Source organism: Corvus kubaryi, unplaced genomic scaffold (genome assembly GCF_017639235.1).
Source record: "Corvus kubaryi isolate FWS band 111438036 unplaced genomic scaffold, C.kubaryi_AGA036_p1.0 37334, whole genome shotgun sequence".
NCBI classification, from domain to species: domain Eukaryota; kingdom Metazoa; phylum Chordata; class Aves; order Passeriformes; family Corvidae; genus Corvus; species Corvus kubaryi.
Window position 1 is genome coordinate 12094346 of NW_024581108.1, and position 27161 is coordinate 12121506.

Sequence of the window (27161 nt, forward strand, 5' to 3'; positions counted from 1 at the left end):
GCAGTAAGGCAACTACTGTTATCAGAGAATCAGAGATTAAGATGGGTTGGAGGGGACCCACAAGGATCATCCAGTCCAGCTCTCAGCCCTGCACCGGACACCCCAAGTGTCATGCCAGCCCCTCACGGGACATCCCCGAGTGTCACACCATGTGCCTGAGAGCACCAAGCCTTGCTCTTGCAGCAAGAGCCCGCGCACAGGGCAGCGGGGGGCAGCGGGGGCAGCGGGGGACAGGGGGGGGCAGCGGGGGCAGCGGGGGGCAGGGAGGGCAGCGGCGGGCAGCGGCGGGCAGCGGACCCGCAGGCGGCCGGGCCGGGCAGCGCGGGGCACGTGGGCGGCGGGCGCCCTCCTCCGCCGGGCCCATAAAGGCGGCGCGGCCGGCGGGGCAGGTTGTGGGGCTTGGGCCGTTCTGTCGGAGCCTTGCCCCGTTCGGGCAGCGGCCGAGCCCTGCGGCCCATGGAGATCCCCCTCAAGTCCCTGCCCGGCGGGCGGGCCGCCAGCGGGTGAGCGAGGCGGGCCGGGGTGGGCGCGGCGCCGAACCCTCGGGTCAGCGCGCCCGGCGGGCAGCGGGGTCAGGGCGCTCCTTCGCCGGCGGCCGAGGGCGGGCGCGGGTCGAGCCCATCTCGCCGGCCGCGGTAGCACCGGGAGAGCCGCTCGGGAGGGCGCTCCCGCCGCCGCGGAGAGCGGGCGCAGGCGGGCAGCGGGCGCAGGTGCTGCTGCACAAGGTAGGTCCTGCCCTCCGCCGGGTCGGCTGGCGGGGAGCGGAGCGCGGAGGGGCAGCGGAGCGCTCCGTGTGTACCCCAGCTGCCGCCGCTCCTCCCGCGGCAGCCGAGCGGGTGGTGCCGGTGTGAGCTCCGCACGGGAGGGCTTTTCCCTCCATTTCTGACAAGTGCAAGGCGACGCCGTCCTCTGGCAGAGTGCTGAGCTTAGTAGCGATCGGGAAAGTGCAGCTGGGGTTGCCCAGGCTGATATGTGGAACTCAACTCAATGGTTTTTGTTTGGTTTCTTCTTTCCCTTTTTTTCCCTCTCCTTCTTGCCCCCTTAGCACCCCATCAATCTCGTTAATACGTCTTCAAGATTCAGAGCTCAAGTAGATAAATGTTGCTGATTCGGAGCTCTGGTGGACAGTTAGTGTCACTACAGTAGCGATTTACTCATTAAAGAAAAAGTGACTGTGCTCACTTACCAAGCGCATCTTAGCCACTTGATTCAATCGTGCTTTTTCTGCTGGGTGAAGAGCTAAGTATTACAAGTGTATTTCATAAGTAGGTAGCTGTAAATTGTAGTCCTTACTGTTGAAGCTTCTTTCTTGAGTGGAATGTTGAGCTCTAAAATGCCTCTCTACAAACAGCAGACTGTCCTACCGGCTACAGCACTGAAGCATTGGTGACAGTGATGCAGCTGTTAGAATTGAGTTAGTAACAGTTGTTATGTATGAGACACATGACACCTGGATATGCACCTAAGCATGCATAGTACAGTTAGTCTTCACAAAAAACTTGGTTGTGTCAGTGCTTCACAAAACATACTATGGAAACCTATTGAGTGGTGTTAATGACACTAGTGTGTTGGAATTTGTTTCATTGCTCTGTCTTGAGCTGGGTGCTTTGCTAGTTTTAGATTATTAGGCTAGGATGTAATTTTTAATCTATCCTAGAAATTAATGAATTGAAAAACAGTATTTCACCTGTTACCCTGTTACTTGTTTCACCTGCTTAAGAAATGAATTATTTCTTAAATACTACACCAGAGAATGCCTGTTTTTTATTGGAAGACAAAATCCAACAGTGATACAGGCTTGAATCTTGGATCTTCCTCTTAAGCCGAAAAAATGTGTTGCTTTCTTTGGTGGAATTTCCTGCTCATAGTTTCCAGAGTTAATTAGTAAAGGGAGCTAAAGACATCAATGAAAATAATCCTTAGCAGTAAGTGAGAGCTGTGTAGACGTGGAATTGTTGTTATTAGTCAACATAAAGTTTTTGGAATAGCTGTAAGGTCTTGACACACAACTTGGGAGTAAACTATTATGTCTGTTATGGTATTTATTTGAATATCAAAAAAATAGTGTTTGTTATAAAGTGCCCTGTTTGATTTTGTTTGGTTTGGAGTTGTTTGTGGTTTTTTTTTTCTTTTTGTTTTTAAAGATTTGTCACTTCTGATATGCTTTTACAGGAAGCTTAGGGGAGGATTTTGCTGAAATCTTGGTGTGGTTCTTATGTCATACCTTCATGGTTTAAAATTTGACCAAATTTAGCTTAACCCTCTTTTGTTTCCTCTTTCTTTCTCGCCCCCTCCTATCACTTTCACTCTGGGTTAGCTCTTGTTCACTGTGTACCCATACAAATGCTGCTGCCTGCGGAAGAGAAGCTCTGGTACAGGAGCAGTGATGTCTTTGGGTGTCAATGCAGGATTAAAGTATGTATGTACCTGTTTCCTTAATCAATGCTCACAGCTATAACTATCACCTGCTCTTCTGTCAGGTGTGTTTGCATTTTTCAAAGTTTTTGTATCTTAGACATTCCTAAAGCTACTCCTGTGTGTTTTTATTATAATTTTAAATAGAGATTCTATCCACAGTTTCTTTTTCTTGGAAACTTCCCATGTTTTTCCTGCTTCAAAAACCACAATCATCCTGCCTCTCATCATCTTCATGAAAGATTGATTTAAGGCTGTGTAGGAAAGATAACTTTTGCGGTTTCAACATTAAAATAGATTTTTTGTTGTTTTCACTTCCTCTTCAAAGGAAACACCACAGTGTTAGCTTTACTGTGCTTTTTTAACTGTCATTTCTCTTCTTGTGGGACAGCTCGTTCTAGCGAATCAAGTGTGCTTTGTGATCTACAGTCTGAGCTTAAATACCTGTGCACTTTGGACAGGTGAGGATGCAAGAAGTAAAAATGAAAAAGTATTCCAAGTATCTGAAAACTTGGAATTAATGCTTTTGGTTTTGAGCCTCAGACAAAATGTTATCCTTTATAAAATTCAGAATATCAGGAATAATATTCTGAATGGTAAATGGGACTGATAATCAGCCAGTGTCAGGTATGATCCTTTTGACATGTTGTCGTGGTGAAGTCAGTCCATCAGCTCAGGTTCAACCCACTACGCATGTAAAGAGAGGGGGAAAAAATTACAAGTTTGGTTCTGAACTGTGCTTGAAGTAGAAAAGTTCTGGAAATTTATGACACTGGAAAACAGGGTCAAAATGATTAGATGGGGAAAGTTTTTTCAATGTCCCATTCAATTGAGAAGGAGAAATGTAAGGTGATTTAGGACACCTACAACAACAGTCCTCTGTGCCTGGTCCTCTGATTTTTACACGCCCAGGTATTTAAATAAATAAATGCCTATGAATTTAGCCCTTAAAGCTGCATGTTCATAACAGAAGTGTGTATAAAGCTGCTCTGGTTTAATCTTTAGGACAGCTTTTTCTTCTGGTAGAATGTGGGTTACTCAGACAAATGTGTTAGCAGTGGTCCCCCTTTGTTTCAAATGGATTTTTAAGTGGGTAATAGCAAGTCTACATTTCTTTCTATTACAGACCCTCTTATTTAATGCCTGTTAATTATTTGTCTAAATGGTGTGTTTTAATGATCAGATATGCTTGAATGATTTTTAGTGATGTGATCACAGGGAAGTATTTTTGCCTTTCAGTAAAATAACCCCAAAACTATTTTGGTCCTTTTATGTCATGTGGTGATCTGAGGTGAAACTGCAACGAGGAAATTGTCTGCCAAAGCATTCTGTTGGTTTCTAATTAATATGTTATTTATGACAGAAATATGATGACTCAGTCAGATTTAGATCTAAAAGAGACAGCTTTGAAAGAGGATTTGAAGTTTTACTTCATGAACCCATGTGAAAAATACAGAGCAAGACGTCAGATACCATGGAAACTGGCTTTGCAGATTTTGAAGATACTTATGGTTACTACACAGGTAATCCTTTGTTTTTACTCTTAGAGTAGCAATGATGTGCAAGAGAAGCATGTCTCTGCTTCTGGGCCTTTGCCATCTCTGGATATTTGTTACTGGCTTGAACTTCCCATTTCAGTCCAATAAGAAGAAATACTATGAGAGGTGTTTCAAGGGGGAAGAATAACATAAATTACAAAAGCCTTCTGGAGGTTTTCAGGCAGTGTTTGACCAGGTTTTTTGCCATTTTTGACCTAATACTTTAAAGCAGATTACTTTTCCCACTAAATTCAGCACTGTCTTCAGGCTTGTTGTCACAGTACTGCTTCCTGTTACATTCTTAGGTTACAGTTTCACTGGACTGTTTCAAAAGTGATCTTTCCTTATCTCCAATCAGAAAATTGAAATTTGCATGTTCAATGTGAAGATGATATGGTTTCTGATGATGATGGGATGACTGGGCTACAGGAATTGGATGTGCCGCTTGCTTCCATCAAATAATGCATTTGAAAACTCGGGTATTGTTTGAGATACTACGTGGAGGCAAAGAAGAGGGTGTTTTTAAGCTGCACTGGAATCACAGTGCAGTTGGTTATTTTACAGTCTGCTAATAGTGACTGCATGTGGAGGGAAGCAAAATGGGACACACATATAAGTAGAAATTACTTTTTCTGAACTTTCGAAATGCAAGACTCTGACATCTGGCGGTTTGCAAGAACAGCTAAATATATGTGCTGAGTTGTGGGATCCCTGGTTTGTGTTTGAGTTGCCTGCTATGAATGAAATTAAGCACAACCCCAGCTTCCACGTGCCTGTGTTTAATTGCCTATGGTAGGTGCTGTGGCCCCACCTGGCTGGGGTCTGGCTGCTGCTGTGCTGTGCCCAGATCCTGACAGGCCTCTCTGCAGGCAGGAGTAGGATGCAGCGATTGGTCTGTCTAGGCAAAGCTACTAAAATATGTGATTTACACTAGTGGTGACACAATTGTGACCTGCAGAGATAGAGCTGATGGGAACAGGGATTGTATTAAAGTGTGTGGGGGAAGGAGGTGGTGGGCAGTGTGAGCACAGTGTAAGCTGAAAGGAAGGGTTTTCCTGGCTTTCTTTACTGGCAGCTGCACCTCATATGTGGGTTGTTCCTCTTCCTTCAAAGACAGGACAGTAAACTTTGCATGTGAATGATGATACAAAATACAACTTCACATGTCTCTGAAAAGGTTCAGTACTGCCATCTGTCCTAACCTACTGACTTCAGTTCTTGGGGGTATCACTGAACCTGTAATTTTTCTGTCTTCTGCCCCAGTCTCCCACTATCCTTTGTGAGCAGAAGGGGTGCTCTGCTGCTTCCTTTTCAAAGGCCACAAGATTTTTCAGGACTGCTGCTTGAGACTTTTCTTGTCAGCCCTTGGTTTTGCTCAGATGTCAGGCCTATAGCTGGGGCTTGGGGATGTCCTCCTGCTACTGTGCCTGTGAAGAAGCTCTTGCTGAAAAACCGATCAGTTTCTAGGCTCTGTTTGTGTTTTCCTTGGTTGTGGTGGTGGAAATGGGAACATCCACGTGGCAGGGGAACACAAGTCTTCACTAGTAACTCTGCTGTCTGCTGTTTCTTCCTGTTATAGCCTCCTTAAGCAGCACCTGGCTCAGGCAGGTGATGCTTTTTATTGCTGTAGGGTCCCACATAGGTTTGCTCTAATCCTGTGCCATGCTAGAGGTAGGAAAGGTGCAGGAATTTGACCATAGCAACAGCACAACCTGCTATGCCTGAAATGCTCTACTTTAAGTTAGCTTGTCTGCCATTTGCATCCTCCACAAAGGTTTTTGTAAGTTCCAGTTAGACTTGTTGGTCCATGATGTGTAAAAAAGTGCACATGATGTAGCTGTCTGTTCAGTGCTGCACTTTGATTTCTGTTTCTCTTACCCTGCATGTGATAAACTTGGCTTTGGTACTCTTATGCCATTAGTTAACAGGTTCTCTGCTCCTGTCATAGCAGAGTTACAGCAACAGGCACCTGTCTGTTTTGTATTTACTGTAATTGAAAGCTGTTTCCAAAATGCTGCTGCTTGACCACTGTTCAAAATTCAAATGTGTTACTTCTTTTCTCTTTTCAGCTTGTTTTTTTTGGCTTGAGTAACCAGCTGGTGGTCTCATTCAAAGAGGAAAACACAATTGCTTTTAAACACCTCTTCCTGAAAGGCTATTCTGGAACTGATGAAGATGACTACAGCTGCAGTATATATACACAACAGGATGCATATGATAGCATTTTTTATGTTATTAATCAGGTAAGTGTGAGTGTGTGTTCATAACTGAGTTAAAGCTGAAGCTACAGATATAAACTTCTGCTAAGTTTCTGGTTTTCTGTTTCTATTCTTGGATTTCAGTCTGGTATTTCACTAAATCAGTGTAGGTGGGGTGTCCTGAAGTTTGTGTTGTAGCTGAATTTTTCTCTTGGAGGTGAATCCAAACCAGAATTTTACTCAGGTAGTTCTTAATACCAAAATCCAGAAAATTTGAAAATTGCTCATCTTGCATGATCTGGAACTTTAGTTTAGGTCTTAGAAGACCTATGGGCCTGAATATACCTATGCATGGTATTAAAAAAAATTGTCCTTGCAGCTCTCCTGAATTCCAGCTTTGTAGTGAGTGCTGGAGGCCTCAAAATGGGGAATATGGTACTTCAGGAATGTAGGGGCATTCACCCTGGTTAGGGACGGTATTTTAGAGAACAGTCCCTTTACAATTTTCAGGGAAAAGTGAATAAATCTAGGATGAAAATTCAGTAAATGTTTTTGTATTTAACATTAATACCTTTGGAAGTCATGAGATGAAAGACTCTGGAATATGAAGTGTCTCTTGTGTTGGGAATGGTTATAAGCCCAGAAATGATTAACAGTGGGTGAATAAAAACTGGCTTTAAACCACCTTTCATTTTCACTGGCCTTGGCACATGAGCTCTGGCACTGGGATTAAAGCAGTGTTGCCCCTGCAGCTGTGCTCAGCAGCACCTGAGAGTTGCAGGGCTGTGAAGGGCCAAACCTCATTCTCAAACACCTACTTTTGGGGGCTTGCTGCTCTCCTGTCCTGTCCTGTAAGCTGCAGCAGAGCCACCAGCTGATCAAATGTGCTGGACTACACCCAAGACTCTCATTCCTGGCATTTTAAATGAATGGTGAAGTAGTTTTCTCAGTCTTTCTTCGAACTCTCAATATTGCCACTGTTTCTGCAATAAACTGTGCTTGCTTTCTTTTTTTCTTTCCTTGCTTGCTTTGTTTCGCTTTCCTTCTTTTGTAGGCACTAAGGCTGAGGTGAATTCCAGATACAGAACAGTAGAGAAATAGTAGCTTTATATCCTCAAGAATGAGCCATGCATCAGGAAAAGGTCTCTTCATAAAATGTCTGTGTGGTATAAATCATCTCCTTTAAAGAGATTTAAATTGTGAAATATGAGTTCTTTAGTGTCCTGTGGAGTTTCTGAGATTTTGATATCACACATAAGAACTCAAAAAGCATGCCTTCAGGTGAACATTTTGACTACTGCTGCCTTTTTTTGTCTGTCTTTAGAGGGTGCCTTGTGGGAAGAGCCAATTTAGATGACTCCTAAGCTAAAAGCAAAGCATTTTTTTTATTTTGAGATGGGCAGCTAGAATACATGGGGTTTGGTGTTCTGTTTTGTGTTTTTGAAATGCATGATTGGGTGGGTGAAGTGGAAGGATATGACATTACAGAAAATAGTAATTGTGCACAGCAAAGCTGGAGTTGTAAAAATTGAATTTTAGCCTTTGTGTAATATACCACTGGGGATATTTTAACACTTGGGGAAAAAACCCCAAAAAGACCAGAAAAATAAAAGCCCAAGCATACTTTTACACTTGGAAGAGTACACAGGTTTCCCCTGCTTCACTACTGGGTTCAAGCTGAGGTTTCTATTATGAAGCAGCTGTGTGAAGTTGTTACTCTTGTGCTCTGCCCTGTGGCAGAGGGTGTAGGACCAGGGTATTCTGCTGCTTGCTTTGTCTGAGGCTGCTTGGAAATTTATAAAACAGGAATTTTGCTTTTACTGTTTCATAGTGTAGTTTGAAACTGGTGTGTGGGTAGCCCAGCCCCTTGTGCTGTGCTGTCAGGAGGGCAGAGCCTGCGAGCACACGTGGATGGGGCAGCAGCTGCTGCATGCAGTGATCTGGAGATGTCCTGGGTGGGATGAGCAGCTGTGACTAACTGCTGTTTCCACTCACTTGACCTGCCTTAGTCAGACGTGGCTTCCTTAGCTTGCTCTGAGTTCAGATATTGTTCTGACAGGGTACAGAGGCCATGCTTTACTCCTGGGCTGTCTAAACTTGTTGCAAGCTTAGCTGTGCACTCAAAGTGGCACTGAGAGGCAGAGCTTTGAATAAAAGTGTGGTAGTTTCAGTGGCAGCTCCAGCTCTGGCCATGGAGTGTGTGGTTGTTAGTGACTGGTGGGATGTTGTGCCTCACAAGATGGGCTAGTGGCCATAATGCTCATAGGAAGGGGGAAATAGGATGACAATGAATAATGCATAATAAAGAAATCCATGTTGAAGGGGGAAAGGGACTAATCATTATCAAGGGCAGCTGATCAAATTTGTAAGGAATAGGAAACCTTGCCTGACTTTCCATGTTTATTTACTTCAGGCCTCCAAGAAAGCTAAGTGCTTTCTTGAGAACAGACCACTGCTGTATGCTGCCCTGAGCTCTTTTGCTAGGTGAGGTAATGATGAAAACTAACAAATTATTGTGTTTATGCCTTCTTCCCCAAAAGGCCATGGGTCTGTCTGGCTTCTCTTGGACAGTGTTAGCTGTTGGGAAACTGAGCTGGCAGGCAGCTGCCTTCATGGTTAGTCATTGAACGAAGCTTTTGAGGAGCCAAGGGCTACCAGAAGAGCTGTGCCCTGGGGGCTTGCCTCACTTGTGCAGGACTGGAAGGTGAGTCCAGGGACCAGAGGCTGTATCTTGCTTCCAGTAGACACCAAGGTTGTGGGGAAAGCAGGTCAGGAGAGGACTGGCCTGGAATGTAGCTCTTGATGTTGCTCTGGGCTGCTGGTCCATGTTTGGTCATTGCTTGGTTTGGCACAGCTTTATTTGCTTCCACTTTTAGTCCTTGCTTTCGAGCATATCTTGCGAATGAAGAAGGTGGCTTGTGCTGCATTTTGGAGTAAGTGGAAAGGGAAGTACCTTCCTCACAGGCATGTTTTCAGCTGCTTCTGTGCTTGTGTAAAGCAGGCAGGTTAAGTTACTTTTGGAGGCTGCTCGAGCTCTGTGTGTGTTCCCTGGTTTCTGTTATATAGTGAATGCATGGCTTCCCTCTTCTATAGTCCCACAGGGAGCTGCTTTGCTTTTGATCTTGGCATGGATTTGATAAGAACCGTGACTTGGATCACATGGAAAGTGATCAAGTTTCAAGTGGTGTGAAAACCATCACCTTCATGAGGTGAAGATGTAAGATATCCCTGGGGGGTGTGTGGTTAGCAGCAATACTGCACCGAAGTCTCTGCCAGGCATCTAATTAACAGCTGTCTGACACGTGGGTGATCATTTGCAGGCAGCCCAGTAGGCACAGGGCTCCCAGTCACCCTGTCACCAGGATGCTGATCACCACTAATTAGTGGCCAGCCAGCCCTCTTGTCTGTAACTTGGGTGTGAAAGTAAAGGGTTTTTTTAAGTTTAAAAACCTGTATTGATACACATAACTTTGAGGTTTCAATTTGCCGTCTAATGCAAAAAGGATTACTTTCTCCAACTTCTACTTCTGTTTTTGTTTTTAAACTAGTACAGGCATTTAAAGAACATATCCCTGGGGACACTTGGTTATGAACATGAAGAATCAGGTTTAAAAATCTGTAAACAGCAGTACAAGAGAGGCACAATGCTTCCTTCCAATGATACACTGAACATAGATGTTTCTACTGAAACAGGTACAGTACTGTTGTACTTAAAATGTCGTGCTGTGGAGTACTTAAATTCTAATTCTAAAGCTTAAAACCAATAGCTTTTTGTGTGGCAATCACAGGAACATTACTGTGCTCCCTGCCTTTTTCCCTCTCGGTTTTTAGTACCTGTCTAGAAATGACAGCTGTGATTATAAGAGGCTCTCTTCAACCACTGTCATTAGCAGGGTGTGAAGCTCTTTGTAGTTGATGCTGAGGTGGTGTTTTGTTGTTCTTTTTCTTAAATGCACTTCTTCCCCCTCTGTGCAGGAGGTTCAAATACAGAATTCTGGATGCTGGTCAATACTTTCCTTGGGTGGGTGCCCTTACTGCCTCTCAGAGCTGAGTCCTGCTGCTAGCTGCTCAAGAATTAGTACACAAACCTGCTTCTGACCCCACTAGTTGGGCCTCTGAATAGGTTTTCTCAAAATTAATGTTTTGCTTGATAAGGACTTGCTATGCACACTGATTACCTCAGTTTAATCCTACTTCCAATGTGAAGTTTTTATGTTAGCATATTTTCTTCTTGTTTTTCCAGAATGTATCCTTTTAAAGCCGAAGGAACTAACTGGTAAAAAGGCAGAACTGAAGCTGAACTCTTCTTTTTTCAATCTTGAATTTTACAGGTAAAGCGATGGGGATTTTTAAATTATTTCAACTTGTCCTTTCATATTAATATGGTGGATTCTGATTTGTGCCGTTTGTGTATATTTTTGTGGTATTTAAATATATTTATATGCTTTTTGAAATATCCAGGCTTATACAGCTTGAAATCTCCTTCAAGCTGAAAGGCATTGCTCTACAGACAATCCATGCCCGAGAATTGCCTGACTGCTATGCATTTCAAAATACTGTGAGTGAGTATGGGCTGTGGCACTTCCAACACTGTATATGCAATGAGAGCTTAAGCTAAGGTGTAGGTGTCATCCTCATATCTAGACTGCAAGGGAAACACAGCTGAGCACGGCCTGGCTCTTACCCCGCCTTCCCAAAGGCTGATGAAATGGTGTTGCCATGGCACAATGTTGTTTTATAACATACTCCGGTTGGTAACTTCATAACCTGAGAAGGGGATAAGGAATTGTTCTTCATCTAAAGATTAAATGTGAAGTTTGGCCTCTTGAAATACTGCTCGTTAGGCCATACATGTCGTCTTCTCAAATTATGTCTACACAGTCATTTATGGTGACAACTTTCTTAAAGCCTATCTGATCAACAACATTAATGCATGCTGTGTCCAAAGCACTTAGCAGGATTTATTTTCTGGAATGAAATCTTGCTAGTCCTGTTTCTGATATAGCTCTGTATTTTCAGATAACTTTCAATAATAGAGCCCACAGTGGAAAAATCAAGATCTATTTTGATAGTGACACTGACATTCAGGAATGCAAAGACTGGCACATATTTAACTCTGGTAAGTATGGTGTGTTTGGATAACAGCAGTTATGCATCTCCCATTGCCTTCTCTGGTCTGTAACAGTCTGTCCAGCAAGACATTCCCCAGCCTGTTCATCCTTCTGCCCTTTAAACAATGCAACTTGCCTCATGCAATTCATTACATCTTGCTAATCAAGAGGTGAGAAATAATTCCTTTTGTGAGGGTGTTGTGAGATGACACGATCACCTCTGCATAACACTGTGTGTTAGCAGTGAGCTCTACCTGCAAGGATGATGAATGTTTCTTCCATAGATTTTTAATTGTGCTGCTCTGAGATGACTCAGTTTAATCCACTTACAGTGGGTAAATTTCCAGCTGAAGCCTTCTACAGCTTTCAGGTTTTTTTTCAACTGATTGAAGCATACTATTTCTGAAAGTTGATTTTTTTTTTGTGTTGTTTTTTTTTTTTTGCCACTGCTGATAGATTAAATGATGTGTATGAGCAAAGTTTGGCATCTGCCAGGCATTTCTAGTGTTAAGGCTTGGTCTGACAGCTTGGGAATGTGCACTAAAGGCCCCTTAAAGGAGCAGTAGCTGTGTCAGCACTGTGCAACTGCTTCTCCCATGTGTTGACTTGCTGTAAAGGACCCTGATGGAGCAATATTTTTCAGTGTGCCATGTAGTCTCTTGATTAATAAATATGTCAAGTGGCCTCCCTTATGCCCAGGTAAAGCCAGCTTTTCTCTGATGATTCCGTGTTGTACTGACATTAAAGTGGTAATTTGTAGGATATTCTGAATAACCTCAAAGTGCCTTGGCTTGCATCTCTGTCTGGTAATTTCTTGTGGCTGTCTTTCAACTCCCTGTTGCTGAGTAGTTTATTTTGCATCTAATAACTGGATGAGAGAGCATGCGTAATTCAGTGATAAAGGTGTGCTGAAGGGCTATTGCAACAATTAAAAATGAGCACTGGCCTCTATTTCATATAGTTAAAAATGTATGTTATGGAAAAGATAGGGACAATTGATGCGAGGAAGCAAAGGAACACACCTAATTTGCATTCGTGTGATGGCTTTTAAACTTGTGGATGAAAAGAAAACAGTACAGAAAGTCCAACAAGTTTCTTATTGCAGACTAAGGTGAGAATTTTTTTTTTTGATTTAATGGTGTTGATACAGACCAAATCTGCATTTCTTTTGCCTCACTTAGTTATAACACTGTGGAAGCACTGATGAACAGGTAAAAAGGAGGATACCTGTATTATACTGATTTTTGAGTTTATTTTGAAGAACTTGAAAATGCTTTTCATTCTTGTGGCTTGATGTAATTCTCTGCCTAGCTGTGTTCAAGACATGCTTACAGGAAGAATATAGTTTATAACCCATCTGTTTATGGGATGAGAGTATTTGAGCACAAATTGTTACAAAATGTCACATAACTTGCATTAAAAGAGATGTGCAAAGACTAACCTTACTGCATTTCCTTGACTCTTTACAGTTCTCCAGAAAAACACTCAGTATATTCTAGTCTTTGATGGATTTGTCATATTAAGTTGCTTGGCTTCTCTCATCCTCTGCACACGCTCCATCATTCTTGCCTGGAGACTACAGAAGGTAGGCACAGTGCTCATGACCTTAATGCTTATTTGGTCTCTGCCTTCTTTGCTGATGGTCTTGTGAAGGAGGACCTTTTGAAACATGGAGTATTAAACTGAGTAAATCTGTTGCGAGATGTCCCTCTCTTACTGTTATCTCCAGAAAGGAAGCGTAGGTATCTTGGTGAACTGAATTGCTAACTGAATGGGTTTTATTTCTGTTTGTGTAGTGCTGGAATAGGAAGTATTTTGTTGTATCTCTCAAAGGCAGAAGGAGGAGACATTTTTTTTTCCCCAGGATTTTAGACAGAAAGACTTCTGAGTCTTTGTACTGCAAACAGGCAATGTGTCCTACACCTCCAAACCACAAATTCTTTCTTCCCTGGCTTCAGAGCAGAATTCCCATAGAGGTCTAGTCATAAATTAATGCCTCAATGAACATCTCTCAAAGCCAGCTCTAACTGGAGAAAATGTAAAGCATAGCAAATAGTCTAACTCTGGCTGGATTTTTTTGTAAGCGTGTGGCTCATGAGTTAGAAGAAGAGTCCAGGGTAGGTAGAATATGAAAACAGAGATACTTGTTTATCTTGGTCAATATATCCTTTTTGTAGCTTGGAAACAAGACCAAGAGCGAGAAGGACATGATTCAACAGAGGCATTGTCAAACTGCTCTCAGAAATGGGCACATCACATTTATTCATGAGCAAAAAGAGCAAGTGAAAGCAGATGGGCAGTGTTGGGCATAGAGGTGATATTGTTTACTCTATTGGAAATGAGAGTTCTTGCCCTGTAGTTGTATTTGAGTTCTTTTTCACTTCTTTAGTTGGGTGGCCTTGCTCTGTTAGAGGTGGATAGAACCTATGGTAAAGAGGGTAGCAGGCCATGGTTAGGCTAGTGGGGATTGGTTATGAAGTCAGGTGTTCTGTGGAAAGTTCATTTCCACTGGCCTAAATCCATCTTAATTTTTTTTTCCTATTTATTTCTGTTGCTATTGAGAATTAGCTTTAAACTACTATTCCAGCAAATACTATAGGAAAAGGGGGTGTGTGAAACTTGAATATTGCCACGTTTTTCATCTAAGGTCACCTGAAACTAAATGTCTAAATGCTTGTCAATAGAGATTTGTGACTTTCTTCTTGGAGAAATACAAGCGCTGTGTTTGTTATGCTGACCGCCTGGAGTTCCTAAATGGGTGGTATGTCCTGGTAATTATCAGTGATGTGATGACAATCATTGGGTCAATCCTAAAAATGGAAATAAAAGCCAAGGTAAGATTTTCATACTTCAGCTAAAATACTAATCTTGCTACAACCATATGTAGTGTGCTTTAACTTGGGGACAAGTGGAAGTGAGCTATAATAGTCAGTAGTCATCTGTTTGCTTTTTTTAGTCCATTTCCTAGTGCTAGTTCATCTAATAACTGCTTTCAGTCACTCTTGCCCAAAGTGTTTCAGTAAGACCATGTAAGCTATTTAAACATCTTATTTTCACAGTTCTAAGACCCCTAATCCCTGGTGTGGGACCTGCAAGTTGACAGTTCCTAATGGAAGGACCCAACAATTTGAGTTGTTAGCTCTGTAAGAACTAGCAGCACATAGAGTACAGGGAAACCAGGAGTCATCCCTCTGAATGAAGCAGGGGTCTCAATGGCCCCTAATACTGCAAACACAGCTGTCTCAGCTTGCTTTCCTGGCAGGCATAGGCATAGGCACAGACAGTGTCATCTGCTCATCCTTGACCTCCCTGCCTGGGCTTGCTGGAATCAATGTGCTTTGTCCAGCTGGCAGCTCTTCAGGAGGCATTTGGGGTTGCTTTGATGGGTTTTTTTCTAGTTTGTTTTTTTTAATCTTCAATAGATGTATGTCAACAGTTCATGTGTTCACAAAACTCTGTGTTCTGGGAAAAGCAGAGTGGGTAGGGTGCTGCTCCTGCTTCATGTGTACTGAGGCTCAAAGGGCAGATCCCAGAGTGGCCTTCAGAAGAAGCACTTGGGAATTGCTGGCTGTAGGATGAGGTGGGGATTGAGGGTAGGAAAACATGAGCTAGATGGCTCTGTTGTGCTTACTGCAACCAGCTCTAGCCTTCTAAAGTGCAGGTAGATTTGGTTGTAAACTTCACTGTAGTAAAAACAATGTTCACGTTCTGAACTGCTGGCAGACAACCTGTTCAGAGATGTAAATGCATGTAAGCATGGAAAGGCTGTAGCCCCAAGGCTCACTTTTCATGTAAATGATGGCTCATATTTTTTTAAATAGTGAATGAGAGCTTCTTTGCCTAACAACAGCATACAGTAGCCTTCTTTTTAGATAAAAATTGAGTTATTCAATCTAATTTTGAAACTGTTGTATCCAAACTAAGAGCTTTTGTTCTTCCAGACTTTGCACTTTATGCAAAATTTCAAGAATATCAGCAAAGATGTACTTCATTCGCAGCACTGTCATGTTTGAATGATCTCAGTAAATACTGCAGTTTGCATTGATCTGATTTTTGTGATGTAGCAACCGGCTTTCAGTATTGGACTGCCTTGCTTTGTTTGTTTGAACTGCTGGAACTTGAATGGCTGTCAAGCTGACATACCTACTGCTTTGTAACTTGACCACCTGCTCTGTTTGGATCCCTCAGAACCTCACAAGTTATGATGTCTGCAGCATTTTACTTGGAACATCAACTTTGTTTGTCTGGGTTGGAGTCATCAGATACCTGGGATATTTTCAAACCTACAATGTAAGGAGGGAATCAGATGTCTAACAACTAAAGCATATATATGCACATACACATGTCAGTTTTTTTCCAGATCTCTAATTTTTTGCCTTTTTCCCCTTTTTCTTTGCTCCACTCTGACTTGTAGGTGCTCATTTTAACTATGCAGGCATCGTTGCCAAAAGTGCTGAGGTTTTGTTGTTGTGCTGGGATGATCTATCTTGGCTACACTTTCTGTGGTTGGATTGTCCTGGGACCTTATCATGAAAAGGTACATCAGCAGTATCACTCCTTCTGTGGTGTAATGATGGGAATACCTCTGTGTGTGTGTATAGCTCCTAGTCAAAACAACAGAAATGTGTCTTCAATGAAAATGTCTGTTTAAAAGCGGTAATGTGAATTTGGGAGTTTCTCGTTCCATCTGTATCTCCTTCTACCTACTCCTTTTAACAAAATAACTGTTCTTGCTTTTGCTGTGCTGTGCTTGAAGTCACTGGGATCTCCAGCACCAGGCTATGCTTGCGGTGAGGGGATGGTTTATCCGGGCCACGTGCATTGGTCTGTGTCTCTTCCGCCCTCTTCTGGCAATCCCAGCTCAATTGGGTTGAAGAGGCACTAAATAGTTCACTGTAACTTTTAATTTTTTTTTTTTTTTTTTTGGAATCTCCTTGGCTCTGGCTTTGTTTTTCCAAATCTTTCCCGTGCCATGTAACTTCAGTTCCTAAATTGTGATTCATAAAGGGGTGGATGAATGCTTGTCTTGTTTGCTTTGCTTCCTGTGTGGGGGCGTGTTGTGGGTTTGTTTGTTTTCTTAAGGTTTGTATCAAAGCGTGTGCCTGGTATGTCTTGTCTGAAACCTGGGTGCAGGAGTAAGGCTTTGTATATTCTAGAACACAAGCCAAGACAACCTAAAGCTTGTTTGCTTTTCCTCTTGGCAGATGCTCTATGTGACAGTTTGAACAGAGGCAGATTCCTGTTGTGACAAATTCTGAATGTCTGTTAATGACTAACAAATGTGTAATTTCTCATTCTTGATCTCTGGTTGCACACAGTGTATATGTAACAGAGACATGGTGCAGTGCTTGATTCAGCTTCTTCTGCCCCCAGAGCTCAGATTGCTCTAACTTGCTTAGGCTCTCTCCTTTGAGTAATGTAGGTATTCAGTCTGCATATGTTCCAAGTTGATGACAATACATTTCTCTGTGGGATTCTGGATGCAGGGGATCCTTTGGCACACTATAGGCTCAATTGTTTATAACAGGCACAGCATAATTACTTTTGTAACTTCCCTGCAACAAGTACGTTATCTGAGCCAAAGGAAGGGTAGTCAACAACATGCTTATCTATGAAGATGCTACCTCTTGCCTAAATATCATATATCAATGTCAAGGAAAGCAGCTGTAGCTGTGGAGGATTCCTGTTCCTGCCAGTTCCCTAGTGTCCCACGGGAAGGCAATGTGGAACTGTGCAAGGCAGGCCAGCCCAGGGCTGGCTTCCCAGGGCTCTCCAGCCTCCCGAGCCATCCTGGTAAGAAATGGAAAGAGCCTTCCCTGATGCGCAGAAACACTGGAGAGCTCCTTATGCTCAAAAATACGGAAATATATCCTCTCCTATAGTCAGAGAGAGGGAGTGGGTATCCTGCATTTTGTGCTATGTCAGTCCAGGGGCCTCCAGGTGAGCAGTCCTTTGCAGGTCTTTCTCTGTCAGTGCTTAGAAGTTACTTGTGCCATGACCCCTTTCTTCCCAGAAAATGTGCTGCTGAGTTTCACAATGGCTTTAGAATTCAGTAATAATAAACTAAGCCATAGGTGTAAACTGGACCTGCTGCTCCTGTGCACCAATATATTCTCCTTACAAGCATATGCCTCTTGACATCTTGTTTTGGGGCCACAACTGTGTTAGTTCATTGATAATGCACAATGTTTTAATGTGGCTATTAATTCATATTGCCCAGTAAATTATAGTTAACAAATCCAGTTATTGGGAAGGGTAGAGCAAAAGGGCAAAGTGGGCTTACCTGGTAGCTGAATGGAGTTTAGCCTCAGGACACATTCCATCTTGCGGAGATGGAGTTTGAATTTAAGAGAATGTTCTTGAAATGAAATATGATTTTTGTGCAGGGTGTGCTCGCAGCTTCATAATACAGCTGTAGCTTGTACTTACAGCTCAGAGAGGGCTTTCTGAGTGACAGATTGTTAATTCAGTTTAGATCATTTGAGTTCTGAAGGCTATATGCTAACTCTGGCCCCTTAACACAGTATTGATTTATTACCCATAGTCCAGTAATGCTGCAGAGCTGCGAAGCAGAGGATGTGGATTGTGTTCCCAGCATACTACCACTAATTTAGTATATAGATTCTGTGAAATGACTTTAGCTGTGCTTTGGGAAATGGAATTATACTTTTCTGCAGGTCCAAAATTGCTTATAATTCAGTAACTTTCTGTGGTGGTCAGTTATTGATTGTTTTGCCTGTTGAACATCACAAATTTTATTTCTTGATAATAAATATTCTGATGTTTACACATCCTGCTTAGTTAAGATGATATTTCTACATGGCTCTATTACTGACATGTATATTTTGGTCTGAATGTACAGGAAAGCGTGGTAGCATTTGATTGCTTGGGTTGGCTTTTTTGTCTCCTTTGAATAAAACTCAAACTTTGTGTTTTGATTGATCTTCACCTTTTACTAATAATTTGTATTCATTTTCTAGTTTGAAGATCTGAACACGGTGGCTGAATGTCTGTTTTCTTTGGTCAATGGTGATGATATGTTTGCAACATTTGCTCAAATCCAGCAGAAGAGTTCACTGGTGTGGATGTTCAGCCGATTATACCTGTACTCCTTCATTAGTCTGTTTATATACATGATCCTCAGCCTTTTTATTGCACTCATTACTGACTCCTATGACACCATAAAGGTAAAGCATTTGTTTTCTGTTACACTTCTAATCAGTTTTGTATTCATTCTTGTTAATTGCTCAACACCATACCATCTACTCTAGGTTCCAATGTGTGATGAGATTATTAAAATCTTTTCATTTAGTCTGTGAAAAAATTGGAAGGATGACTGAGTTTGCTGACATCTCAGAGACTTGCCTTTGGCAGGAGTTTGGAAAGGCTCAAGCAGATAACTCTGAAGTCATTTAGGTGTCCAGGCCTCCTTAATGTGCTGCTTGGAAATGTGTGGTTAAAAGGAAATATCTTCTGAAAGAGGCACTACTTCTCACTCAGTTTAAAATTGTGCCATCCATTTCCAGTATGGACCGTCTGAAAGTGAACCTAAGTTTTCAGTAATTACCTTCTGTTCTTGACCTCAAGTGCTCTCTACCCTTCATGTTCCTGGTAGCCTCAGTGACCAGTGGGAAGGCAATGTGGGTCACACCCTTCAGCTCTCATCTCATTCTTGTCTTGGTGTCAGAAACAGGCCAGCAGAATGAGGCTGGTCTGACATGAACTACAACTTCCAGACTAAGCAAGAGCTTCACTTTTGAAGCACTCCAAAATATAACTTAATTGTGCTCCTGAGTTTACTGGAAGGTCTGACCTGCAAAATAGTGTTTTACTGTTACTCTTCCCTCTGAGCATTTCACACAGATCAATTGAGAGCTGTTTCAGTATGCTGAACTGTTTTTTCATAGCATTTCTTCAGCATGGCAATGTTGAATAGCCACACTGGGGCCCTTCAAATCCAGCATTAGAGTTCTTAGGGAAAAGGAGTCCAGGGCACTCAATGAGCACAGCAGCTCACTGTCAACAAGGGAGAATCAGTGCCATTATGGCCTGAGATCACTTGCTTGGCCTTATGGGCAACAAAAAAGACATAAGAGAATCTGTGAACAATGTGAATTTTCCGTCACTTACACTGTTGGTGGAACAAAGCAAGCTATGTAGTGTTTCTAGGATGGAAATGGTTTTTTCCTTCCTACAGCAATATTGAACATATGAACCAAATAGTCTGGTTTTACTGTCACACTCTAGAGGAAATTTTAGAATGTTTCATGCCCAGTAGCTTCTCATGCGTTGTAAATGAAATACTTTTTCTTTCAGAAATACCAACAAAGTGGTTTTCCAGTAACAGATTTACATGAATTTCTAAAAGACCATAGTAGCGCTGGCTACAGAAAAGACAGAACTTTTCCATTCATCTGCTGCTGCAGGAGGTCAGTAGAGTGTTTTTAATGAGTGTTTTCCTGAGAAGTACAACACTTAGCTTCTCACTGCAAAATGCTGCTTCACAAATGCTGAAGAATCCAGAATTCAGCCTGTGTAATATTTGGATGCTGTTGTTCCTCCTGTACTTTACTTCAAGTTAGATCTTCAGTCAGCTGCTGATGCAAAGGCAGCAATTCTGAGCTTAAACATGTTTTAATTCTCTTCATTCTCTTATGAAAACTACTATGCAGAAGCTGTTGGGAGGACTGTGGAGTACAACATGAAACTACCACAGGTTCTGGAGCAAACTAAGTCTCTGCTTCTTAGGATTTTGCAAGTTGTCTGTTTCTAAAAAGCTTTGCTACTAAGCTTGGAGTAGTAGCAGAAAGCGAGAGGGCAATTCAGCCTGAGGTTGGTGCTTAATCCCAAAGCTATGCTGTGTCTGAGGCAAACACTTTGAATACCATCTGCCAGAATGCTGGAAACATGCTGGTAAATGTCTTGTAGACACTGTGGCAGTGGTCCTTTTTAAGGCGGTGGTGAGAGATGAACATCTCACCTGGTGCTTGCTGCTCTGAGAGCTTATTCTTTGAATTCTGTTTCTGAAATGAAATAACACACCTCTGACGCCCTGTTTGAGACAGGAGGGATCTTGTCACTGTCCCTAGGCAGTCCAGGATAAACCATTCATGTGCACAGAATGGCTGTGGGCACTGTGCAAGGAAGCCAGGCTATGGGAGAAGGAACAGACCAAAATGTGAACACTTAATCACAGGTGGTGTAACAAAGCCTCTTTTAGCAGTAGGATAGTTGTCTACTTATGTACCAATGCTTTTGTGAAACACAGCTTTATACCCTGGCAGAGGGGAACCCCATAGCCAAAAAGGAGCATGTGAGATGATGATGGGCAGGTATCCCAGCGGTTGCTGGGGGCATGTGAAAGCCAACTAGTTAACAAGAGCTCCAGCCAGGTCCAGCTTCAGGTTTCACCTGCAAGTCATTGTGCAGAATAAGAGATTTTTGTGCCCTTGAGCATAATAAATATACACTGTAAAATGCTATGCAGTACTGAGTGCACAAGCCTGGTAGATGGAGTGAAAATCTAGAGCTTTTGCTGCTGTAGCAGTTTTTGCATCATTGTCTAGTGCAGATGTTAGGGTTGTATACTGAAATGGGAGAGCAGAGAACAGAAGGATCAAAACTCAACTTGTATGGGTAAATGCTCCTTATTGCATTTCTTGCTGAATGGAGAATTGTGAATTTTTTCTTTGCAGACAAGAGAGTGATGACAACTTGATACTTATTAATTGATGGCTGCACATTGAAATTCACCACTGATATATGCAAAGGAAGCATAGCAGTATGGAGAAGGATAATTCTCCAAATTGCAGTGGAACCCACCATCTGGATCTGCCTCATGAACAGACTAGTCTTAGCTAATTAAGCTTTTGGGGGAAGAAAACTATTAATGTGCCGTCAGCTGGCTGACCAACAGGAGAGCCCAGCAGCTGTGTCTGAAGGAGAGCTGTGAAGAACTCTGTATTCTTGCCTCAAGTTTCGTCATGTTAGAGAAGACTGATCCTTGAGTGTTTTCTGTAGAAGCTCTGTTTGCTGATAACCTTGTGGAGGAAGGAAAATGGTGGTGAATCAACTGTTGTTAATAAGAAAAAGTTATATGAAAATAACTTTTAAAAATATCCTGTGTTAAAAAGTATTAAATAAAAGGAAGTCAAGAAGGGAGGAGTTTTTCACTTAAAGTGATGCATGCAGCCTGTCATTTCTGCTTGGCACATTTTATTTATTTGAATTAAATTTATGATAAACTAAAAAGCTGCACAAAAGTGGAAAATAATTGCTGTTCTCCCTCTTGCATATCATTTTAACACAAATCACTTATAGGTCACAGTCTTTTCTTTAACAGCTTTACTAAAAAGCAATTTGCTATCCTTTTTTTTTGGCTGTCTTTTCTGTTATACCCACAATATTGATTTGTACTGTGTCCAGATTGAACTTACTGCTTTAGCTGTAGTTAGATACTTTTTTTGCATGGTTGGAAACTTTCATGGTAAGCATTACCTGAAGACTGCTGAAAAGATTTTTTTTTTTTTTTTTGGTGGTGCTATAGTGTTGTACTGTCATAATCCAGAGGACAAATTCAGGCAAAAACGGTGCCATGGAGCTTTGCTTCTATTTCAAGCACATGTTAATTGGAAGAAAATATGTAACAACTGAGTCTTGTAGCTGGTTTGTTCAGGTGACTTTCTAGCTGTCTTTGGGATGGTCAACTATAAAGATTGTATTTTCCCCTTGCCTCTTTATAAGCTTTTTTCGATGAGAACAGAGGACTTTGGGGAACTTAAAAGCACTTCCAGGATAGTAGTGCATAGATGTTAATCACGTACTTCTGGAAACTTTTAGGAGTGCTGACTGCTCCTGGGGTGAGTGTACTATTATATTAGATGCTCCACTTTTGTCTCTCCCCTGTTTGCTCTCTAAAACGCCACTCTTCAGCAGATGATGTCAGTGTGTTGGCTAGGACTTGGTCTTGCTGTGTGTTAACTACTAATGGTGTTCTCTGTAAGTTCTAGCTTGTTAATGTTTCAAATGGCAAAGGCAATTCAAAATGCAGCCCTGGTATGAGTGAGATGAGTGGCAGCTTTTCCTTTTTTTTGCTGTTTTGTTCTAATCTCCTGCCTGGTGTTTACCTTCATAACAATTAAACTTTTTTTGTTGTTAGTGAAAGCGAATGCCATTTTGCCTTGCTTAGGCTGCAGCTAAGTGTCTAGAACAGAATTTTGGTGTCAGTATTTCGATGCATCCAGGCTCTGCACATTTTAATGCTTCTATTGCTGAAATATATTTGGGACAGAGAATATTTTTCCCATCCCAGTCTAAACAATGTGTTGCTGTGGCCTAATCTCACTACAGCATGTGGCTGTAACTGAAATTGCTACCAATAACCAAGACTTGGTGCTCTTAGCAAAGATTTTCTGTAATTGTCTTTTCATCAAGTGTGTGAGCTAGAACAGAGAATTACTGTCTTCCACTGTCGGCTTTTCTCCTAGTGTTTATCTGCAAGACTTGTTTGGGTCAATGTTAGCCTTTTGGTGTATTCTCTGGGGCCCTGGGTAATCAAAAAATCTTCTGCAGACCGCAGAATTATCAGCATAAACTGATTGCCAAGGTCCCCCTGTCTCTTACAGTGTGCTATCTACTTGGTTATGTACAAGATGCTGGAGTTTTCTGAGTTTCCTGCTATTTTACTAGTTGGCTTTCTGGAGTGCCTCTTTCTAAACCAAACAGTTCCATCATGTCTGAAAATGAATTGTGTTTTCCTTACTGCTTTGTTCTTGGGGTTCCTCCCCCCTGCCATGTGGTCCTGGGAGAGGGGCCCTGGGGGGGAGACACGGTGTTTCCCTGCCCCAGTCAGCCTCATTCCCCATTGGTTGGTTTGTGTTCCCCTGCGTGGGCAAGGACCCTCGGGTCCCGGGATTGAGCAGTTCCTCGGCAGAGCCCCGGCCATGCGGCTGGGGAAATAAACATCTCTGAAACATCTATCAAGAATCGGTCCATATGTATTTCTTTCCCATGGGCCTCCTTGTTTGATACATCATGTTACAGAATCCCCACTGTAACTGGTGGACAATGTGGGCAGAACGATCCCCCATCCCTAAAGACAGAAAATTCGTGAGTAAAAACCACTCTAGATCTCTCTCTTCTCACCTTGGTTTGGATATTCTCTCTGGACTATGGAAGAATTGTGGGAAATGGGGCTCTCTGAACCACAGAAAGAAATGTATCTAGAAGTTAAAGGAATCCTTGCACAACAAAACAAGAAAGTATTTGTTCTGGGAGATCTAGAACATTTTTTTAACTGGGTTTTCAAAAATTTCTTATATATTTCTCGAGACTTACTTTTTGATATTGATCCTCCTGGAACTAGTCTCTGGTGTTTTTGGTACGAGATCTGGGATGAGATAAGGGATCAGACAAAACATGCAGTAGTGACAGAACCTCTCTGTGGATTCCTTGTAATCAGTGAAGCTCTTCAGGAGCGTTTGTATGATCCCCTTACCCCTAGAGCAGAGGATGGCCGTAATCCCGTGGCCAAGGCCGCGCGGCCGCCATCCCAAGAGCGTGTGACTGCAGCCATGCCGGCGGAGGTGCCTGTGCTGGATGTGCCCGGCCCCCTCGGGAGCGTGCGCCTTATTGCAGACCCCATCCCTGTCTCGGGGTCCTCGGCCGTGAGTGAGGGAGCGATGCTGCAGGTGCCGCGGGTGCCGTGGGCCATGTGCAGCAACGAGGCGGCCCCCAAGAGCAGCCAGGAACCGGGGGTCAGCATGGAAGCCCACTCCGAGCACACGGCTCAGAGAGCCCTGTAGAGCGAGAAGCGGCGGTTTCCACAGCGACACGAGAAGCCGTGCAGCGCCGAACCGAAACGGGGCCGCTCTCAAAGCAGCGTGGAGTTTGCGGAGCGGAACCGCTCACAGGGCGCGGAGCCAGCGGCGATGGCAACGCGGGGCCGCGCAGAGCCCAGACACGCGCCGGAGCAGTGCCGGTCGGAGAGCGCGGAGCAGCCGCAATGTGGGGGCCCGGCCGAGACATTGGAGTCAGCGAGGCGGCGGCCACGCGGGACCAGCAGCCACGACAAACACGCAAGCAGGTGATAGGAGGAGTTGTAGCCACGAAAGTCACAGGAACTGTGAAATGGTACAATGTAAAAAACAACTATGGATTTATAACATGAGATGATACAGGGGAAGATTTATTCATCCACAGAACTACCATTAAAAGGAATAACCCTAAAAATTACCTGCAAAATGTAGGAGATGGGGAAGTTGTACAATTTGATATAGTGCAAGGAAAGAAGGGTTTACAAGCAGCGAATGTTACTGGGCCTGGAGGTATTCCAGTCAAAGGCAGGCATTATGCACAAAATTATAAACAATATCCATCCCTGCAATTTCCCTACCCACAGCCTACTTCCCCCTTTTACCCTATACCCAATATGAACCCCTTCCTAAGTTTACCCCATCCCCCGTTTATTCCTAATCCGTTTTTCATCCCATGGCTTCCCTATACAATTCCCTTTCCCTACAACTCCTCTCCGATGCCGAGGGGGGGAATGAAAAAGGGGGAGGGAAGAAATTAAACCCCCTCCTGCCTCAGTTCCGCCACAAAGCATGCTCAGAGAGTCCTGTCTCCCTTCTGTCACCCTTAAGATGTTCCAGAGACTCTGTTTGGGCATTTAAAGACTCAGGAGCATGGCTTGTTTTGTTTTGAAACTGTTCTTGTTATGTTTATCCAGTTGTTTTCAATGTTAAGTTTTAAATCTCCTTTTATTAAAATAAATGGGTGAAATGTTGGGGCCCTCCCCCCTGCCATGTAGCCCTGGGAGAGGGGCCCTGAGGGCACAGACACGGGGTTTCCCTGCCCCTGGTCAGCCTCATTCCCCATTGGTTGGTTTGTGTTCCCCTGCGCGGGCAAAGGACCCTCGGGTGCCGGGATTGCCTCAGTTCCTCGGCAGAGCCCCGGCCATGCGGCTGGGGAAATAAACATCTCTGAAACATCTATCAAGAGTTGGTCCATACGTATTTCTTTCCCACGGGCCTCCTTGTTTGATACATCATGTTACAGAATCCCCACTGTAACACTCTGTCCTCTGGCAGTACTTACAGAAATCTTGAGTTAGAGACTTGAACCTAGCAAAAACAGATACTAAAGCATGTGTGTGGATAATTAGCCATATAATGTATGAACAAGGTAACAAGCTCATCACCTCCAGAGGCCTGGCGCCTCTCTTCCCTACAGCAGGTGAGGTGCCTCCCATACCCCTGACACTGAGTCATGGTGCTGGAGCTGTGGCTCCTCACTCAAGCTCCAACTCTCTCTTTCCAATTTAGTAGGACATTTAATGTGACCTGCCAAAACCATTGCTCAGATAAATGCTTGTTTGTGAGAGAATCCTCAGGGAATGAGGGAAAGCATTATCAACAAAAGGAATGCAGAGAATACTTAATAATTCTTAACTGATTTTAAGACTTAATTTCTGTAATGGAATCATAAAGCTTTCTTGTCCAGTATTGATTTTTTTATGGTTTAAATCATATGAAATCATTGCTAGCTAGACTGCTGCTTCAGCCCTACCATATTAAAGCGGGTCACTAATGTGCTGTAGAAACCAATTTTTATCTTCACCATCTGGTGCTCTGAGTTGTTTTTTTTCTCTTGGAAAAAAAGATAAGAGAGGCTTGCTGGAGGCTATTGCTGGCTCTCTATTCCACAGAGGTGAAACTTTAGAGGAAATCTGGCATGTGTTGACTCTGAATTCTGCACATTAGTACAGATTTGAACACAGTTGCTGGCTGATAGGTGGTCCCACTCCAGCTGCGAAAGAGGTGATGCACAGTAATGGAAGCAGAACTGGAACATAAACTTTTGCAAAGTGCTCTGAGAAAGGGCTGCTGCCTTGTTCTCTGGGAATAAGAAGCTTTTGCTAATTGCTTATAGGACTTAACAAAAGGAGGAGAAAAATGGATGAGACAGTGAGAAGCTTGCATTAGAAAGACATGGGCAAGAAGGAAGAGAAGAAAATTTCCTGAGCCATCTTCAAGGTGAGCATTTAAGTGAGGGGAACAGGGTCAGTAGGATTTTGGGCTCTTATTCTGGGGCTTTTCTTTTTTTTTGGTTAAAACAGAAAAAAAATGTTGGAATGGAGTCTGTTTGGCATTTCAAATATAATGTTCATGTGCAAGGCTGTACCTAGGCTTTAACACCCTAAGTTTCATGCTGTGATTGTTAACAGGACTCAGAGAAGTGGGGCAGATGTCTTCTGCTGAGATTTTTTCTTTTGTCAGTTCTCCAGCTCTGAGCAGACCTGTGCTTAGCTCTGCACTACATGAACATATGCCTGGCCTCAGTAAATGATTCAGGTACGTAGCAATGGGTCAGATCCATCTGATCACAGGCTTCAGATATATTTGATTTTGTATTACCTTCTACTTTTGCGTTTGATTTGTCCTTAACTGCAAAGCTGTGTGTGCTCAGTCCTGCCCATTGGAGGTGACATGAGCCTTAAAGTTTCTGTGTCACAGTGTTGGGTGTGAAGTGTTTCTCGTTTGCTTTTACACTCTGTTTCAAAGAACAGCTACGTGTGATGCTCTACCTGTCTGTACTGTCCGGATCTATTCGCAGAAGTCAGTGCAATTTTATCTGAGTTTTGAATCTGTTTCCTAATGGGTGAATGATGATGGACCTTCTGATGGGCTTTTCAGGCAGCATAGCCCTTTAGACTCGTGCAGCTCCCGCTTGTTCGGGGGTCTCGCTCACGTTCTCCGCAGCCGCCCGTGCCGGGGGAGAGCCAAACCTTGGCCCGGGGAGGAAACACAGGCTTGGGCGAGCTCTCCCGTTCGCCAGGGGCAGGTGCGGGGCGGGCGGGGCCGGACGGGTTAAGGCCGGCGGAGCGGAGCGGAGCGGAG

At 43.2% G+C, this 27161-nt stretch overlaps 1 protein-coding gene across 7 annotated transcripts; it reads left to right on the forward strand.

Annotated features, from left to right (window-relative positions):
- The first annotated feature begins 363 nt into the window (after positions 1-363).
- MCOLN2 (mucolipin TRP cation channel 2) lies at positions 364-23004 on the forward strand. 7 transcript variants are annotated; one of them, XM_042030313.1, is made up of 15 exons: positions 434-503; positions 2318-2415; positions 3779-3938; positions 6023-6196; positions 9700-9844; positions 10395-10482; positions 10613-10709; positions 11171-11270; positions 12732-12847; positions 13947-14096; positions 15451-15552; positions 15677-15799; positions 18243-18449; positions 19579-19691; positions 20958-23004. In XM_042030313.1, the coding sequence occupies exons 2-15, from the start codon at positions 2387-2389 to the stop codon at positions 20992-20994; spliced, it is 1641 nt and encodes a 546-aa protein (XP_041886247.1). In that variant the 5' UTR covers positions 434-503; positions 2318-2386; the 3' UTR covers positions 20995-23004. The 7 variants fall into 7 exon arrangements, with proteins under 7 accessions (XP_041886251.1, XP_041886246.1, XP_041886247.1 ...); XM_042030314.1 differs by lacking the exon at positions 2318-2415 and adding an exon at positions 2807-2876; XM_042030312.1 differs by lacking the exon at positions 2318-2415 and having other exon boundaries at positions 365-503.
- The last annotated feature ends 4157 nt before the right edge of the window (positions 23005-27161 follow it).

Bases quoted from the DNA above. Each gene is read 5' to 3' on its own strand.
- MCOLN2 (XM_042030312.1), top strand. From the start codon at position 457: ATGGAGATCCCCCTCAAGTCCCTGCCCGGCGGGCGGGCCGCCAGCGG. The intron at 14,097-15,450 runs GTAAGATTTTCA...TGGATCCCTCAG, and splicing joins AAATGGAAATAAAAGCCAAG to AACCTCACAAGTTATGATGT. The intron at 15,800-18,242 runs GTACATCAGCAG...TTCATTTTCTAG, and splicing joins TGGGACCTTATCATGAAAAG to TTTGAAGATCTGAACACGGT.